At 29.3% G+C, this 16,939-nt stretch overlaps 1 protein-coding gene across 7 annotated transcripts in view; it reads right to left on the reverse strand.

The window, feature by feature from the left end:
• The window catches only part of LOC107436145 (GTPase-activating Rap/Ran-GAP domain-like protein 3), a 607,350-nt gene that overhangs the window by 63,338 nt on the left and 527,073 nt on the right, over positions 1-16,939 (reverse strand). For all 7 annotated transcript variants that reach the window (XM_071179217.2, XM_016047730.4, XM_071179220.2 and 4 more), the window contains 3 exons: positions 10,767-10,793; positions 7,925-8,000; positions 3,337-3,435 (listed from right to left, as the gene is read on the reverse strand). In XM_071179217.2, coding sequence (XP_071035318.1) covers positions 3,337-3,435; positions 7,925-8,000; positions 10,767-10,793 — 202 coding nt within the window. The remainder of the gene's footprint in view (positions 1-3,336; positions 3,436-7,924; positions 8,001-10,766; positions 10,794-16,939) is intronic.

Consider the following 16,939-nt stretch of genomic DNA (forward strand, 5'->3'; position numbering starts at 1 on the left):
TTTTTGTTCTCTTTTCTCCGGAAATTTTTTTTCTTCCGGTTTTTGTTATTTTTATTTTTATTCTTTCCTCCCCCCCCCCTTTTTTTTTCATTGTTCTGTAATTTTCCTCTTGTTTTCTTTACATTTTGAACTAAAACAGAATTATATACATATATATATATATATATAGCCTGAAATAGTTTGTGTTTTTATTTTTTCCAAATAGTTAGTAATGTGAAAAGAAATCAGCGCGTGCTTTATTACAATCACATGTAAAATTATTAGTGATTGTAAAACTAATTTTAACATAACTGGTTTTTAAATATAAGCAGGTGCATAGAAGCAATTTGATCATGCCACCACTCTTAAAGAAATTTAAATCATAACTTTCTCAAGTTATTTTGAAATGCTTATAAAGATTTAGTTTCAGTTAAATTTGAAACAAAAAAATTCGTTATTTTCCTGCTTTCTGAATTAATTTATAATGCGTACTAATACCAACTGAGTAATTTCTAATTAAACTGAAGTTTATGTAAATAAAGTATTTTTGTTTCATGATTATCCTTACGTTCAAAATATGCTCGACTTAATTTATTGACGAATAGAATCTTGCAAACCATATACCGTATAAGCATTCCTTTTCAATACAGAATCTCGCAGCTTAAAGATAAATATCACATTCATGAGTAGGATCAAAAAACTTTTGGGAAAAGTGTATAGCAGAGAAGCGCAAACCCCCTTCCATGAACTTTGACATTTAAAAGATTATTCAAATGGATTCTATAAGACTTGTTTCACCATCGATTCCCCATTTAATGTAAACAAAGAGGAATGAAAGTTTTATTATTTTGAAATAGAGGATTAAGAGTTTAAATATGAAACCCCTTTTACTAATGAGAGAAACTTTTTTTTCTCCATCCTTTTAAACTTGTACTGCACTTTTTATCCCAAGCATGAAGAAAATGGTTTGCATAATGATTTTAGATTAGTTGTTTGAAGTAATGTTATAGCGCTTTCTAATTTGGGAGGAATTAAGTGGAATTAAAGTAAATGGTATAGTTTGCATTTTCAATTTTAATGTTTTTTTAGCATTTTAGTTGCATAATTATTCAATTAATAATGTTTGGTTATAATATAAGTATTAAAGATCTAAGTATTATTTCTTTTAAAATAAAAATTAGTTTTTTTTAATAATTTATTGATAAATGTATAATTGGATTCACTTAAGGTGTATTAAAATTCCGTGTACGCCGGGATAACCTGGTAAGTAGGGCGCTGGGCCCATGTCCGAGAGTTCGTGGGTTCGAACCCCGCCGGAAGTCGCAAAAGTCGTCCATGTTCCCATAACAAATCAAGACCTCTGGGGGTACTGGATTGGAGATCGATTGTTCTCTGATACAGGTCAAAATTACGATCTGTAGATGAATGAATGGATGAATGAATGGGTCCGCCTTATAAACAGGTGTGACGTTTGATGTGGCGAAGTCGAATTCTTGGCCATAGATGGCGCCACTGAAAAACAAGAATCGCACATTCTGCCTTAAATTTGCTCAGCTTCACCAAGCAAGCTTGCTCGTGTGGCAAGTGGCATTAGAACCAACCAACCAAAATTCTGTGTGGATAAAACTTTTTGATTTCGGGTTAAGAAAATCTTGCAAGACAAAAGTTTATTAAAAATAAATCACTTATGATCTTCGAAAACATTCTAGTAGATGCAATATTTGTAGGATTATAATAAATATATTCAAGTGAAATTTTGACTTTGTGGGATCATACCGTTTCCGAATATTGAAGGAACTCTAGTAATTGATTGGGTACCACGAGTTACCAGGGGTCTGTCCAGACATTTTGTGAAGGGTCCGTTTTTCGTGAAATTGTGGAAAAATTACTCACATTCTTTCAACCTGGGTTCGCTTTTATGAATTTGTGCAAATAGGGTCCGGTTATTGCAAAAAACTTTTTCAATGAGTTTTTAAATTGTAAATAGATACAAGATTATGCTCGGCACTGTAAAATTATAATTATAAAAATTTGATTTTCAAAAATAAACGGCAATTGCTGCTTCTAAATTAGAAATGCAACATACAAATACTTGGTATTTAGCCTATACTGCTGAACGCAGAAAATTCATTTCGGACGAATAATGGAAGAATCGTCTGTCGAAGACAAAACTTAGTTCGTTTGCATCCATCTTTCTTGTTTTCTGCCCTGGGAAGTGTTTAGTCGATTAACAAAACAATAATGAAGACAAACAAATTTGTGAAGGGTCCGATTAAAAGAAAAATCATTTTGTGAAGGGTCCGTTTTTAAGTTAAAATATTTTGTGAAGGGTCCGTTTTTATGAAAAGATATTTTGTGAAGGGTCCGTTAACGGACCCAAATTTCTTCTAAACAGACCCCTGGTTACACATTGTAAATAATCAAAGAACGTATTAAAACTTCGCGTGGACAGAACCTCGGGTTGAGATTGTCTTGAAGGAACGAAGTTTACATTTTGTCCGTCTAAGTTTAATCCTAAGAAATGTTTTGTTGAATTATGTTTAAAAGGATATTGTTTAAGCGAAGATACTGGCTACGTGAGATGATGCCCTTATAGAATATTGACAAAGCTCTACAATTTGGCTGGATATCAAAAGTCACATATTGTAAATAATGAAAGAAAGTCTTAAAACTTCGCGTGGACAGAACCTCGGGTTGAGATTGTCTTGAAAGGACAAAGTTTTCATTTTGTCCCTTCAAGTTTAATCCTACTTAAACATAATCCTACAAAATGTTACGGAGAATTATGTTAAAGAGGATATTGTTTACCCGAATATTTTGACTACGTGAGAGGATGCCTTTGTGGGATATTGACAAAGCTCTACAATTTGGTTGGATACCACGAGTTACATGTTGTTAATTATCAATGACTTATTAAAATTTCACATGGACAACATCTCACAATCTCTGGTCGAGATTGTCCTGGAAGGGCAAAATTTTCAAAAAAATAAGCCTCACGAGTACCACCACGTGCTATAATAAATAGAATTTGATTTCATTGTATACAATAAGCTAGATATTTTCAAGAATTAAATATATATTAAAATTTATTTTATGCATTTAAAATTCCTTTATTTCAAATAAATATTAAGGTTATTTTTATTTTCATTTAAGTCCTATTGAAATTTTAAAAAAATCACACGAAAATCATACTTCGAAATAGTTATCAAAACTAATGAAAAAATTAAAAGTGGAAACAAATTTAAAGAAAAGCAATTCTGAACAAATACATGAAGTATGAAAAATTCTTAATGATTTCTAAACAGTATAATTTTTTTTGTAATGGTTTAAAAAATCCATAGTAGAAAAATAAATTACCTTTGACATCAAGTCCTCCCCTGTATTTATCCCAACTCTTTAGCCTTATTTTTTCACCCAATAAGCATACAAACTTGTCAAAATCTTTTGTGCCAACTTCTGAAATAAAAAATATATATATATATTTATTATTCACGAATATTTTAAGAGTATGTTTAAGTGCAGATCAGATACTGATAACGATATATTGAAAATACTATTATCCGTTCTCTGCACACATATTTTTTAACGATACGTTGATAGATTTTTATTTCATGTATTGACTTCCAGAAATGAAAAAAAAAAAACTTTAAAAAGAATTACTCAGAAGGAAATAAAATTACTTTAGTACATTTATATAAAGGAAAAAAATAGAAATAAAATATTCGATCATCCAATTCGGTGGTTTTCTGTTTTTAATTATGAGGGAAAAGAAATCCATAGTGCTGTATTACAATGCAATGTAATGATATTTAGACTAAATTGCTGAATTGCGTGTGCTTGTGACAGTGTATGTGGTTTTTCATAAAAAAAATTTAGTCATTAGATATCACTTGAAAAAGCATTATATTCCGTAGATAGATTTGTTATCGACTAATAAAAAAAGGTTTCATCTAACAAATAGAATTTTATTTTACTGATCTGAAATTACCATGTAAAAAAATGACAAACTGTCATCATTCAATCGAGTTGTTTTGGTAGAAAATAGTGCATATTTTAGTTCGAAAAAGAAAACTTATTTTCTTATTAACGTATCTCAATTAAACAATCATTTCTACGATCCCAGAACAATAAACCTGATGACACAAATTGGAATTTCTTAAATCTTTATTGATGATGCATCCCAAAGATTATATTATTCAAAAACGCATAATATTTAGTTAGTTTACTAGCATAATATCATAAAACAATTAATAGATCTTAGATTATTTGACTTCGTGATATTTCCAATGGTTGCAATGTTAACCTCATTTGCCATAATCATGTTGTTGGTCATGCCTTAACTTCAGTGGCTCAAAATGAACTGTCTCTGGAATGCGAGTGCTTCACTTTGAAAGAAAAATATTCGTTGGAAATATTAAAGTGTTTGAGTTTAAGGAAAAAGAAATGTTTCAAGAAAGTAAAGCTATGATTGCTTTGATTTGAATAATATGATTATATATCAATAAGAAAATATTCTGACTAAGGAGAGATTTCCTCTTTTAACTTAAGTACTTTGACTGATTGTGCAGCTCATTGGAAACAAAAAAAAAATAAATAAAAAAAACTTAAATAAAAAATTCTAGCAGAAATCCGTACATTATTTCAATTCCTACTTTTTAAACACCTTGTGAAAAAAACGTAAAATTGTATAACAGATCAGCCAATTTTCGCAACAGAATTTAAAGGGGATTAGAAATATTGATTTTGGGAACGACGATTTAAAATGAAAGTGCTATAATAAGCTAATCTCAAAAGAAAAAAAATATATAAAAATAAGCAACAAACGTATGGAATAAAAATAACTGTACGTATTTGAAGATTTGCGGAGTCAAAGAATAAAAAAATCGAATGCTGGCAAACAGTTGCTTTACAACTTGATAAATCCTAAAGCTTATTATTATTATTCAATCATAAAAGGATGTACTCTTACTCCAGTTTCTTATAGGAAGCTATGGCAAATAAACAATAAAAGATTAGTACACGAGAAAACTAATTTTCACCATAAAATGCTAAAAAATTGTTGAAAGTTTTATAATACACCTCACAGGTGGGTTATAAAATAAATTTTCATCTAGTGTGTGACTTGGGCATGACCTAGCACCCTAGGGAGATTAATTGCACTCATCGCGTAAGAAATCCTATAAAATTAGGTGAGCATGGGGTCAATTTCAAAGAAGAAATGCCATCTTGAAGGGCATTTTCTACCCAGTGTCGTAAGTAACACCCGCAGGTCCCGTGGTGTGTGACGAGGGTATGATGTTTGAGGATGTACGATCCAGGATAATGCACCATGTCATAAGGGTCGAATCGTCTTGGATTGGTTCGAGAAACATTCTAGTGACTTTCAAGTCATGTCTTGGCCTCTAAATTCTCCTGACCTTAATCCAATAGAGCATTCGTAGTCCTACTTGGAAAACCAAATTCGTGCTGCCACGCTATCTCCTGGCAATGTGAGGGAATTACAGAACCAGCTGGTGAGCGCTTGGTACCAGATACCTCAGACTACCTATCAGCACCTTGTGTAAACAATACTAAGGCGGGTGCTAGCAGTTTTGAGGGCTAAAGGTGGTCCTAATATATATAGTGCAACCTCGAAAATCCGGACTGCTAGGGGGTTTGGAAGGTCCGGATTTCCGAAATTTCCGGATTTTAGATACCTTACTTGAATTGATAGAATTATTGAAGTTTCGAATTCGCCAGGCCGATTTCGCGATTAATCACGCGTGTGTAGACCTCCGACGTCAATTTTAACATAAATATACTCTTTAAATAATAAATAAAAGACATTAAAAATCAAACTTTCGTCATTTTTCCCCGCAATCGATCGTTTAGATAACATAATATTAGCAATTAAAACTAAAAATATAGGCTTAAAACGCGAGCTGAATTTCAACTTATAACCGAAACAGATGCTTCTAGACTAGACTGTACCAGCTGATAATAATCCTTTTTTTGCTGGGGGATGAAAGAACTTGTCCCCGCTTCCTAAGCTTCAAGGTTAAGAAACAACCAGTTTTTTTCATCACAAGGGGGAAAAACAAGGAGATGGAAGAATTCCTCCTTCTGAGGGGATTCCCCTTCAGGAGGAGGGGGATTCCCCTTTATATTCTTTGTTATCCATACAGAGCTGATAAGAATGACTGGAATTTCCTTATCAGCTATGAGCTTTCATTCAATCCCCACCTCTACCTCTTCATTTACTGCTTCATTGTTGCAAAAGAGTTGTGGGATTCCCCTTCAGGAGGAGGGGGATTCCCTTTTATATTCTTTGTTATCCATACAGAGCTGATAAGAAAGACTGGAATTTCCTTATCAGCTATGAGCTGTCATTCACACCCCACCTCTACCTCTTCATCTACTGCTTCATTGTTGCAAAAGAGTTGTGGGATTCCCCTTCAGGAGGAGGGGATTTCCCTTTATATTCTTTGTTATCCATACAGAGCTGATAAGAAAGACTGGAATTTCCTTATTAGCTATGAGCTGTCATTCACACCCCACCTCTACCTCTTCATCTACTGCTTCATTGGAGATAAGTTGTGGTTTTGCATTAAAATTTTTATTTTAAGCGATTTTTTTAAAATTTTTCTGAGGAACTGGACGTATGAGTCCGGATTTTAGAGATTTCCGGATTTCAGAAGTCCGGATTTTCGAGGTCGTACTGTATATATATATATATATATATATATATATATATATATATATATATATATATATATATATATATATATATATATATATATATATATATATATATATATATATATATATATATATATATATATATATATATATATATATATATATATATATATATATATATATATATATATATATATATATAATCTTCCAGTTACATACGGCAATGGACTTTGCTAGAATTTGATAAGATACTTTCCATTCCAAAACTTATTTAAAGGCATTACATTAAAAACTTTAGAAATAAGATTAATAAACGTAATTATTACATTAAATCTGAATCGCACTTATTTCGCCACGCTTTTTGTTTTTTAAGAAGGAATTAACAAAACTCAGAAATATAATAATGGGATATTTTTGAAAATTTTTCTATAATTTAAAATGCTGCTAAATAAATTATTCTTAAAATTTTATTATAATTTTTAATTTTAGCCAGTTTTATTACAAAAAATCCCATTTAACTATGAAATGTAAGCTAAACTCGCCATTAATATTGCAAAAATATTAATTGCCTCTTTTCTGTGGTACGATTTGAATGTTAGAACAAAATTCTAAAACGTTAAAAAAAATTATTTAATACGACAAGAGCTTAAGAATGTATCTTTGACATTTTAGTGGAACACTTCAACCAGTTATAAAGGTTGTCATCCTTAGGTAAGCCCGGTTTAATAGGATTTAGGTTTTTTTTGACGAAAATGAAACCGATCCAATTAAATGTTTAAAGAGGAATTGAAATAAAGGAAGGAAATGAAATTAAAAATAAATAAATAGATGGGATTTTCTGGCAAAAATAATGTTTTATTTAATTTTGTTTTCCCCAAGATGCACATATTTTTTTATGTAACTTTTAAACATAGTGTGTCTTAAATTGCGTAAGATTTATTAAAAGGGGGAAAAACATACATAAATTGATTTCTCATTCTGGAATTAAGGGTTTTAATTCATAAATTGTACGACAGTTTGCTCTGTAACTATATTCGATCCGTTTCCCTGTTGCGTGTTGATGCATGTGTTGAGTTGCTTTTAGGTTATGTTATTGTTTGTCGAACATAGTTTATTTTCCAAAATAAGTATTGTTCGGACTGTGGTGAAATATTTTATTAAAAAAAGATGACATGAAGTTTTGTAGTTTCAATTGACTGAAAAGATTTAATTTTTTTAATTCAATATTTAATTCAAAAGATGAATGAATAAATAAATGTTAACTTACCATTACTGAACATTTCATCGTCTGTTGTTTGCCGTGCTTTCGCAAATAAAACACCAAACTTAAAGTTCACAGAACCCTATAGAAATAAAGATTTACAGTGAACAACATCAATCTTTGAAGTGTTAAATTGTATTTTTAAAATTATGAGAAACGATATTGCTCCAAATCAGTACTGAAATTTAGTGATAAACTAAAAACTTTTATAGTTAAAAATTATTAATTCCAAGATAAAAGTTAGTTTTTCCTACTATCAATAATGATAATAGTTATCTGTTACTTTTTCACGTTGTATTTGAAAATTATTTGACTACTATATTTGTTTCTAAAGTACATAATAATGTTAAACTGATTATATCTGATATTAATTTAATAATTCGCAACTGTCAAGAAAATTATTATGATTTATGATTTGCAATTAGTTACTATATTCTAAGTTAAGAAATTTAGATGAGCAAGAATTTACTTGTTCGCCATTTGTGCCGTGTATTTGTGCCAATTAAAGAAAAGAAACAGTGACAGTTTGTAGTTCAGGGTTAATAAAAATAGAGTGCTACGTTGCAGAAAAAACCGTTTTTATCATTCATAAATATTTTGAGTACTTTTCTGCTTATTTCCTGCTTTGTAGTTTTTCGTTTTTCATCAAACTTAGCTGAAGAGATAAGGTAATTTAATGACACTTTTTTGATCAGAGTTTTTCCTTTAAAGGCTCAAGTTTATGCTAACTAGCATCCGATATACTCGGAAATTCAGTGCTGTATCATCGACATTCAAATACACTTATGAAAATGGTCACAGAAAAATTTTATGAAAAAAAGAGTGCGTCTATGATAGAACACCTTCCTCTATAATCCGATAAGATATTTAATACATTTTTCTATATTGTTTACTTTACGAATCACAATTATTCACGACGAATTCAGTAAGAATCACAACTATTCACAATTTCGAAGTAAAAACCTGCGTTTTATTGAACTTTACTTCTTGTGTGAGTTTTGAGACTTCTTGTAAATCATTTTACGGATTTTTTACCCCTCCTAATCTTTTCTAAATTTAATGAAACTCAATATTGGATTACTTAAACCTGTTAAAAAGAACAGCTTCAGAAAAAGAAAGTAACAACAGCAGTAATCAGGAAATATAATTAAAATTCATTAATTGTGATAAATAACTTCACAATTCTTAACTCTGTAACAAATATATTTTTCTTTTTTATGTGAGATTTCTGGAGCCTAAATAATAAACTTCTTCGTTCTATTAGAAAAAATAATTTTAGAAAATATTTTTTTAAGGTATGAAAAACGAATAAAGGAACTGGCATATTTTATTAATTGTAAACTCTTATTCAAGAAAAATAGTTTTGATATGATTTTCTTCCTCCTCTTTTGGCTTTGAAGAAAAAAAAATTCTACCTAAAGAGCAAACTTTTTCGAAAATTAGCCCATTAGTGAATTACAATTCATTAATTGTGATAAAAAATAACTTCACAATTCTTAACTCTGTAACAAATATTTTTTTTCCATTTTTATGTAAGATTTCTAGAGCCTTAATAATAATCTTCTTTGTTCTATGAGAAAAAATAATTTTAGAAAATATATTTTTTGAAGTACAAAAAACGAAAAAAGAAACTGACATATTTTGTTAATTGTAAACTCCTATTCAAGAAAATTAGTTTTGATATGAATTTCTTCCGCTTCTTTTGGTTTTAAAGAAGAAAAAATTTCTACCTAAAAAACAAACTTTTTAGAAAATTAGCCCATTAGTAAATTACAACATATTTTTAATGAAGTGTATACTTTTAACCAGTTAATGATTCATTAATGATTAATGATCAATCCAGATAAATGACGCGTCAAAAAATCTAAGAAAATCCTCACTACTCATTTTGAAATAATAAATATTATTTTTTTAAAAATAAAGTGTTTGCTAAAGAGCATAAAAACTTGTTTTAAGAAGTTCCAGAATGAAATCTGAGGTTAAATATTTGTGTTTCTCATAAAGATATACTAGTATATAGTTTTTAAATCGTCTTTTAAGTTAACTGCAAATGTAAAAGAAAGAAAAAGTAAAATAAAATGACATTTAAATACAGATATTGTGACAATGCCACATTGATTAAATCTGTCAGGTATTGCGTGGGTAGTATTGTAAGGAACGAATTGCGTGGGTATTTTAAATTTTTCAGGCTCATAAATATGTTTATCTCTAAAAATGCATATTTTTAGTAACTTAGTAGAAGTAAATACATAAAGGTAAACGAAACAAATTAAAATACGTCAAATCATTAAATTTTAAACGAATAATTTAAAATAATTGAGAAATATCATTTTACACAAAATCAAAATATTCATATATTTTTGGGTTCTTCTCTTCATTTTCTCTTCTTAGTTTTTATTGCTAAGTGTCATTGTGTTATCATTGAAAACTTATATATATATATTTATTATATTATCTTATAATATTATATTATCTACTATAATGTATTTATTATATACGTTATTAAATATCTATAGATATATATATATATAAATATGTATACATCGTGTTTTCTTTTCTTTTTTAATAATGAAAGACTTTTGTCTTGAAAATAAAATTTTGAGTTTTTACAAAGTTAGAAAATAAAATAGCCAGAAATATTACATTAACTGGAAAACTAGTGATTTTTTTTCATCCAGTGCTTGCATTATAATAGAATTGAATCTCAGGAATATAAAACAATCGCTTATTTCAATTATCCTAACTATACCCTAAAGCATTGGGCAAACTCATAAAAGTTCTGAACTATTCACTATAGTACAATTTTAAATTTATATAAGCCTTTTAGAATATATTTTAATCTACTTACTTCTTGTTCTTCTAGCAAGAGTAAATCCTAAAAGAAAATGGAGCAGCAATAAATTTATTGATAAAAGGAAAATGGAATTTCAAAAGGGAAAAATTTTAATATAAATCTAATTTATTTCAAAATTATTATGTTTGAAAAATCCCTCAAATTATTTTCTTATGCTTCAGGATTTACACAATGTTTTCAAAATGTTTATTAATTGCACAGTAAAACACAAAAGCTCTTCTTTGAATTAAAGTTATTCAATAACTTTTATTCAAATAGGTCTGTAAATCTGTTCAAAAATTAAAAAAGTCAGTTCCCATTACAAAAGTTAGATATGAGGTTAACATCTCTGTAGTGACGATTGGTTAATTTAAAGTAGAATTTAATGGTAAAGTAAACAGGGGCAGCAATATCGCGTACCTCTAACCCAAGTGTATTGATTTGTCAGCTTTTGTTTGGTTTTAATGCATCAGTGTTTACGCACAATGTTTTTAAAATGTATAAAATTCTACGACAAAACACAAAAGAGCCATGGCTAAGGGGATAGAGAATTCGCCTCCCAATGAGAAAACCTGGGTTGAAATCTCAGCGATGGCTGATCGCTACGAAATCCGCACCCGCCTCGCACCGACCACTATGGTGACGTAAAATATCATCAGTGATAGATGGTCATGGGTTAGAATCCTCTGCCTTAGACTTAATAATGGGAGGTTTTCGTGGTTTTTCTCTAAATGTAACGTAAATGCCGGTTAGTTCCATCAGAATGTCCTCCACGAGAGCAAATTTATTCCATTACAGTATCCAGGAGTTCCCTTGTCCTCTGGATATAGTTTAAAATTAGAATGCTATGGAGTTGAACATCGGTAGTCGATAACTCAAAATTGCGTCGGCTATTCAATGACGGTTAGAAAATAATGTAAAACAAAATACTTCTTGTTAGAACAATAAATAAATGAGTACTTTTACTTTGATTTTAGTGAAGGAATAAAAAAAATATCCATCTTATTAAAAATGCAGAATTTAAGTTCTTAGCTTTTTCAGCTATGATCGATTGTAGAAGTAAAACTTAACGTAGAATTATAGATAAATTTTTGAATATGGATTAAAAAAATTCCATCAACTTCATTATGATTTATTATTTTAGTACAAACATAATTTCGATAATCTAACAGATATTTTTAGTAACTATTAGATGTTTCTTATAATTGAAAAAATACCAAAATATATTTTTGTTTGTAATTAGAAATATTTATGTAGAACAATAATAGAAATGAAATATGTATACAGCCAGAATATGAATATATATATATATATATATATATATATATATATAAAGGGTTAGTCATAATTCCCTCCACCCGTAAACGCCATTTTTCTTTACTACAACTGGTTTCAGTGTTACATGTTACTACCATCTACCGGCAACTGCTTAAATTAAAACTTGAATACTTTCGGAATAATTTCATATGTTCTTTTTCGCTATATTTGTCTTCGTTTTTTTACTATAATGCTTCGAAACCACGGAGGGAATTATGAATAACCCTGTATATATATATATATATATATATATATATATATATATATATATATATATATAATTATTTTTTTACAATAAAAAAAAATTAACTTTATATAAAGTTATATAAATAAAGTTATTTTTTTATTATTATTTTCCTTCCCCCCCTTTTTTTTTCATATGTCCGTAATTTTCCTTTGTTTTATCTTCATTTTGTATATTTATATATATATCGCAAGAAAATTGACACAAGTCAAAAAACAACAATTTTAAGGTTATGTCAATAAATAATATGTATGAAGTGCCCCATCAAGCTCAAAAAGTGTCACGTCACATCTCTAACTCGCAGTGTTTATCCAGCTGAAGATAGTTGTGTCTAATTCAAAATAAGCTCCTTAAGTTAATTTTTCTCACATTTTTCTTCTGCAGTAGGAAAAAAAAAAGATTACGCTCAACCATGATGCTCAAAGCTTTCTAAATTATAGTGAATAATGATCTTTTAAAATGTAAAGGCTAGTTCAAACCAAAAATGCATTTCGTTAATAATAAGACTAAAATGAAGGAAAATAAAGCTTTCCTAACCGAAGCTTACCAAACAAAAATATTACCATGTAAAGGAGAAAAAAATGGAAGAATTATTATAGTTCGAACAAATTGAAACTTTCAACAGTTCACGTTATTCCAAAATTCAATTTTATGTGCGAGAAACGTTCCTTATTATATATTGTTGTATAAAACAACAATTTAAAAATATAAACTGCTAAAATCATAGTTTCCCGTCATAAAAACGCACAAAACTTCGATCAAATACAAATATCTTATTGATTATTCATTCAAAAATATTTTTAAAGAAAACGAAAGATAGTATTCTATTATTTTTTCTTTGTTGAATGCATATTTATTGGATTTTTCCAGGTTTCTTCGAAAGCCTGGCGACACGAAAGAAAAAAAATCTAAAAGTGAAAATAGAAACAATTTTTTTTATCAATCCCCCTAGAGATTTTGTCGACAAAAATAATTTAACAAGATTTGAGATCAATTCAGAATGCACTTTCGAAAGAACCTTCTTTCGAGAAAGTCCAAAAAAATCTCCTTACACCTTCACCTGAAATGTGTGGTGTAAAGTGCTTGGGAAACTTACCGAAATTACGATCCCCAACCTTTTCCCAATCCGTCTTCGAACAAATCAATTCAAAGAGAGTCTTGGGAATAAATAGAAACTGCAAAGTTTCAAGAAAAATAGAGAACTGGAGAAATATATTCTGTGGAGAAACGTTGGGAATTATTTTTAGAAAAGCTTAAAAAATAAAGAGCTGAAAAAAAATGCTTTAAGATACCTGTAAAAACTCTGTGTTTGACAAAAAGGATTAAATTTACGACGGACTTGCGTCGTTGAGTAAAAAAAAAAATTATTGTTTGAAAGCATCTGATCATTGAAAAACTAATCTGAATCCTCCGAGCGAAAGAATTTTCTTTTACGGTGATTTAGGTTTATTTTTGATGGAAGAACTCAGCGTAAAAACACGATTCCTTGAGTAGTTAATATCATAATCTTATTTTAATTTTGATTTTAAAAACAATAACTAAAGGTAAAATTAAAACTATTAGTTCTGGAAATAAAAATTACTTTAAAGATTTTAATCCATAAATGGAAAAAAATAGTGTTTGCTTGCCTTTACCGCGTACCGTTTACCGAATTAAAATACACTGTTACTGATACACTCATAGTTTGAAACACGGAGAAAGTAATCATAGGCATTATAACATTATTCTAAATCATTTCGAGCAGGTCGTATGGAAAAAAAATTGTCTTGGAAGTAGTATTACTCATTTTGCAATTCAAAATGTCGACGATATTTTTCTTTAAAAAATGGAATTAAAAAGAAATCCCTTCTATACTCTGTTGCAAGTTAAGAAAAAACCATTATCTCTATGGAGAGAACCAGTTTGCATCTAAGTGCACGCCTAATGGATGCCAAGCTCCCAGCTGGAACGTATATCAACACTGCCAACTCTTGAAACGACGCTGCACTGCCTCTTTTATGGTTGTTTTCTTATGAACAACATCAATTAACAAGAATTAATAAACATTATATCTAAAAAATAAAAAATACACGCCTTACTACACTACACTACCATGAAAGTGAAATTTGTAGGATGGATAAAGCATGTTGTGGCATGCAAATGATTAGCTTATCAGCGCATTCATGCAAAGCAGGCTGCGGTAGTGACATCTACAATGTGTATTAAAAGAAGAGATTTAGCAGTAAGTTTCTCATACAGAGATTGAATTTGAGCGTTGTTCTTGTGTTTGGCAAAAAGAATTTTATTACGACGGACTTGCGTCGTTGAATGAAAAAATATTGTTTGAAAACATCTGATCACTGAAAAACTAATTCGATTGCTTTGAGGAATTTTTTTACGATGATTTAAGCTTATTTTTGATGGAAGACAAGATTCATTGAGTAGTTAAAATCATAATCTTGCTTTTGAGCTTTGATTTAAAATACAATAGCTAAAATTAAAATTAAGAATATTTTTTCCAGAAATTAAAGGAACTTTATAAAAATAATGATTTTAATATATAAATCCAAAAATTAATGAATGTTTGCTTTTACCGCGTACGTTTCTATAGTAAAAAATGCATGTTCAAATATCGCGATTATTTCTTCGCTTTTGACGAAACCTCTTCCCGGTATATGCTTAGAGCAAAAATTTCGTCAAAGTGACAAAATACCTATCGTCACTTTTTCGAAGAAACGAATTTCATCAAAATTAAATCTTTCATAATTCAATTTTTTTTAAAAAAAAGAAGAAAAAAAAGATTTGAATCCCAATGTATCAAACTTTTTCAATAACTACTTTAACAAGGGCACCATATAGGTGGCACAACACGATAAGGACGAATAGAAGATAGCTTAATCGGATGCTTAAATCGGGATTCAAATCCCGGATCATCCTGCTACGAGGCCTAGTCCTTGACCACCATACATGTGTTTAGCTTAATTTGTCACTTAATTTTTTATTGCGTAGTCGTCATTCTAGTTAACTATCCCCCACAATGCACTACGATGAAGTTTAAAGTGGAGGAAACAGAATATTCATATATTTAAAAGTTCGCATTTTGTCACAAATCACGTGATTTATTGACGAAATGATTCTCAAAATTAACGAAATACTGCTCAAGGATTGCGGAATTGTCAAAAGTAAGAGTTTTATTTCTGAGATATGTATCGTTTTCAGAATTGAAATTAAATTTAATATACTGATAGCATGAAAATATTGGCATTATAACATTAAACTAAAAACCATTTCGAGCAGGATGTATTAAAAACAAATTTTATCAGGGGAATAGCATTACGCGTTATTGCAAATTAAAATTCAGACAGCTGAAAAAGCAATATTTGAATAAAAAAAGCTGTTCTTTTTAACACCTCCACCTGAAATGTCAAGTGTAAAGTGCTTGGTAAATTGATTGAAATTACGATCCCAACTTTTTCCTAATCCTTCTTCCAATAAACCAATTCAAAGATTGTGTTAGAAATAACTTGAAACTGCAGAGATTTAAAGAAATAGGGAAATGGATAAATGTATTCTGAAAGAAAAAAGTTAGGAATTATTTTTAAAAGAGTTTAAGAAATGAAGAGCTGTAAAATGCTCTGAAATAACTGTAAAAACATGGTATTTGACTTAACGAATTCAATATGCAATGGGCTTATGCAGTGGAATAAAAAAATATTTTTTGAAAGAATATGATCAATGAAAAGCTAATCTGGTTATTTTCAGCGAAAGACCTTTTCTTAACAGTGATTTAAGTTTATTTTTTTTCACTTAATTTTTAATCTTTGTTTTTAAAATGAAAGTTAAAACTACTTGTTTTGGAAGTAAAAATGAATAAAAATTTGTTCTTCTTTTATTTTTTTATAAAAATTACAATTTCATAAATCTAAAATTTTAATTTTCGATTTATGAACATTTTGAAATCCCGGGCGTTCCTAAATTGTTCATCCAAATCCCAATGAAATTTTGTTCACTTATAAGACAAGGAAAATCTCTTAGGATAACATTTAACATGATAACATTTAACATGCTAAGTTTTAGCAGGAGAAGATAATTTTTATCAGAGGATTACTTTTTTTATCAGAGGATTACTTTTTTTTCTAACGTTAACTGTAAGTGTGGTACTTAATCTTTTCCCCAATCCTTATAACAAATCATTTCAAAGAGAGTATTTGGAATAAAAGGAACCTAAGAAATTTGATAAAAAATAAAAAAAGCTGAAGAAAAATATTCTGCGAACAAAAGTTGGGATTATTTGGAAAATGCTAAGATATGCCTATGGCATCTCAGTATTTGATAAAAAGGATTAAACTTGAGATGAATAAAAATATTTAAAAGCATCTGATCATTGAAAAATAATCAGGTTGCTTCAAGCGAGGAATTCTTCTTATATTATTTAATTTTTTTTAAATAACACTGCGTAACAAATTCAACTTGTGGACTAAGTAAAAAAAGACTTGATATTTATATTGTCATGTGGATTTAGAAAACAATGGATGGGAGTATAATTATTTGTTTTCACAGTAGCATTTAATAATACAGTGCACCCCCGATTATCCGGGTTAATCACCGGGAGAGGTCGCATGGACAATCGAAAAACACGAATAATCCG

This window comes from Parasteatoda tepidariorum, chromosome 3, assembly GCF_982258835.1.
Source record: "Parasteatoda tepidariorum strain Cologne lab strain chromosome 3, Ptep-v5.0, whole genome shotgun sequence".
Taxonomy (NCBI): Eukaryota; Metazoa; Arthropoda; class Arachnida; order Araneae; family Theridiidae; genus Parasteatoda; species Parasteatoda tepidariorum.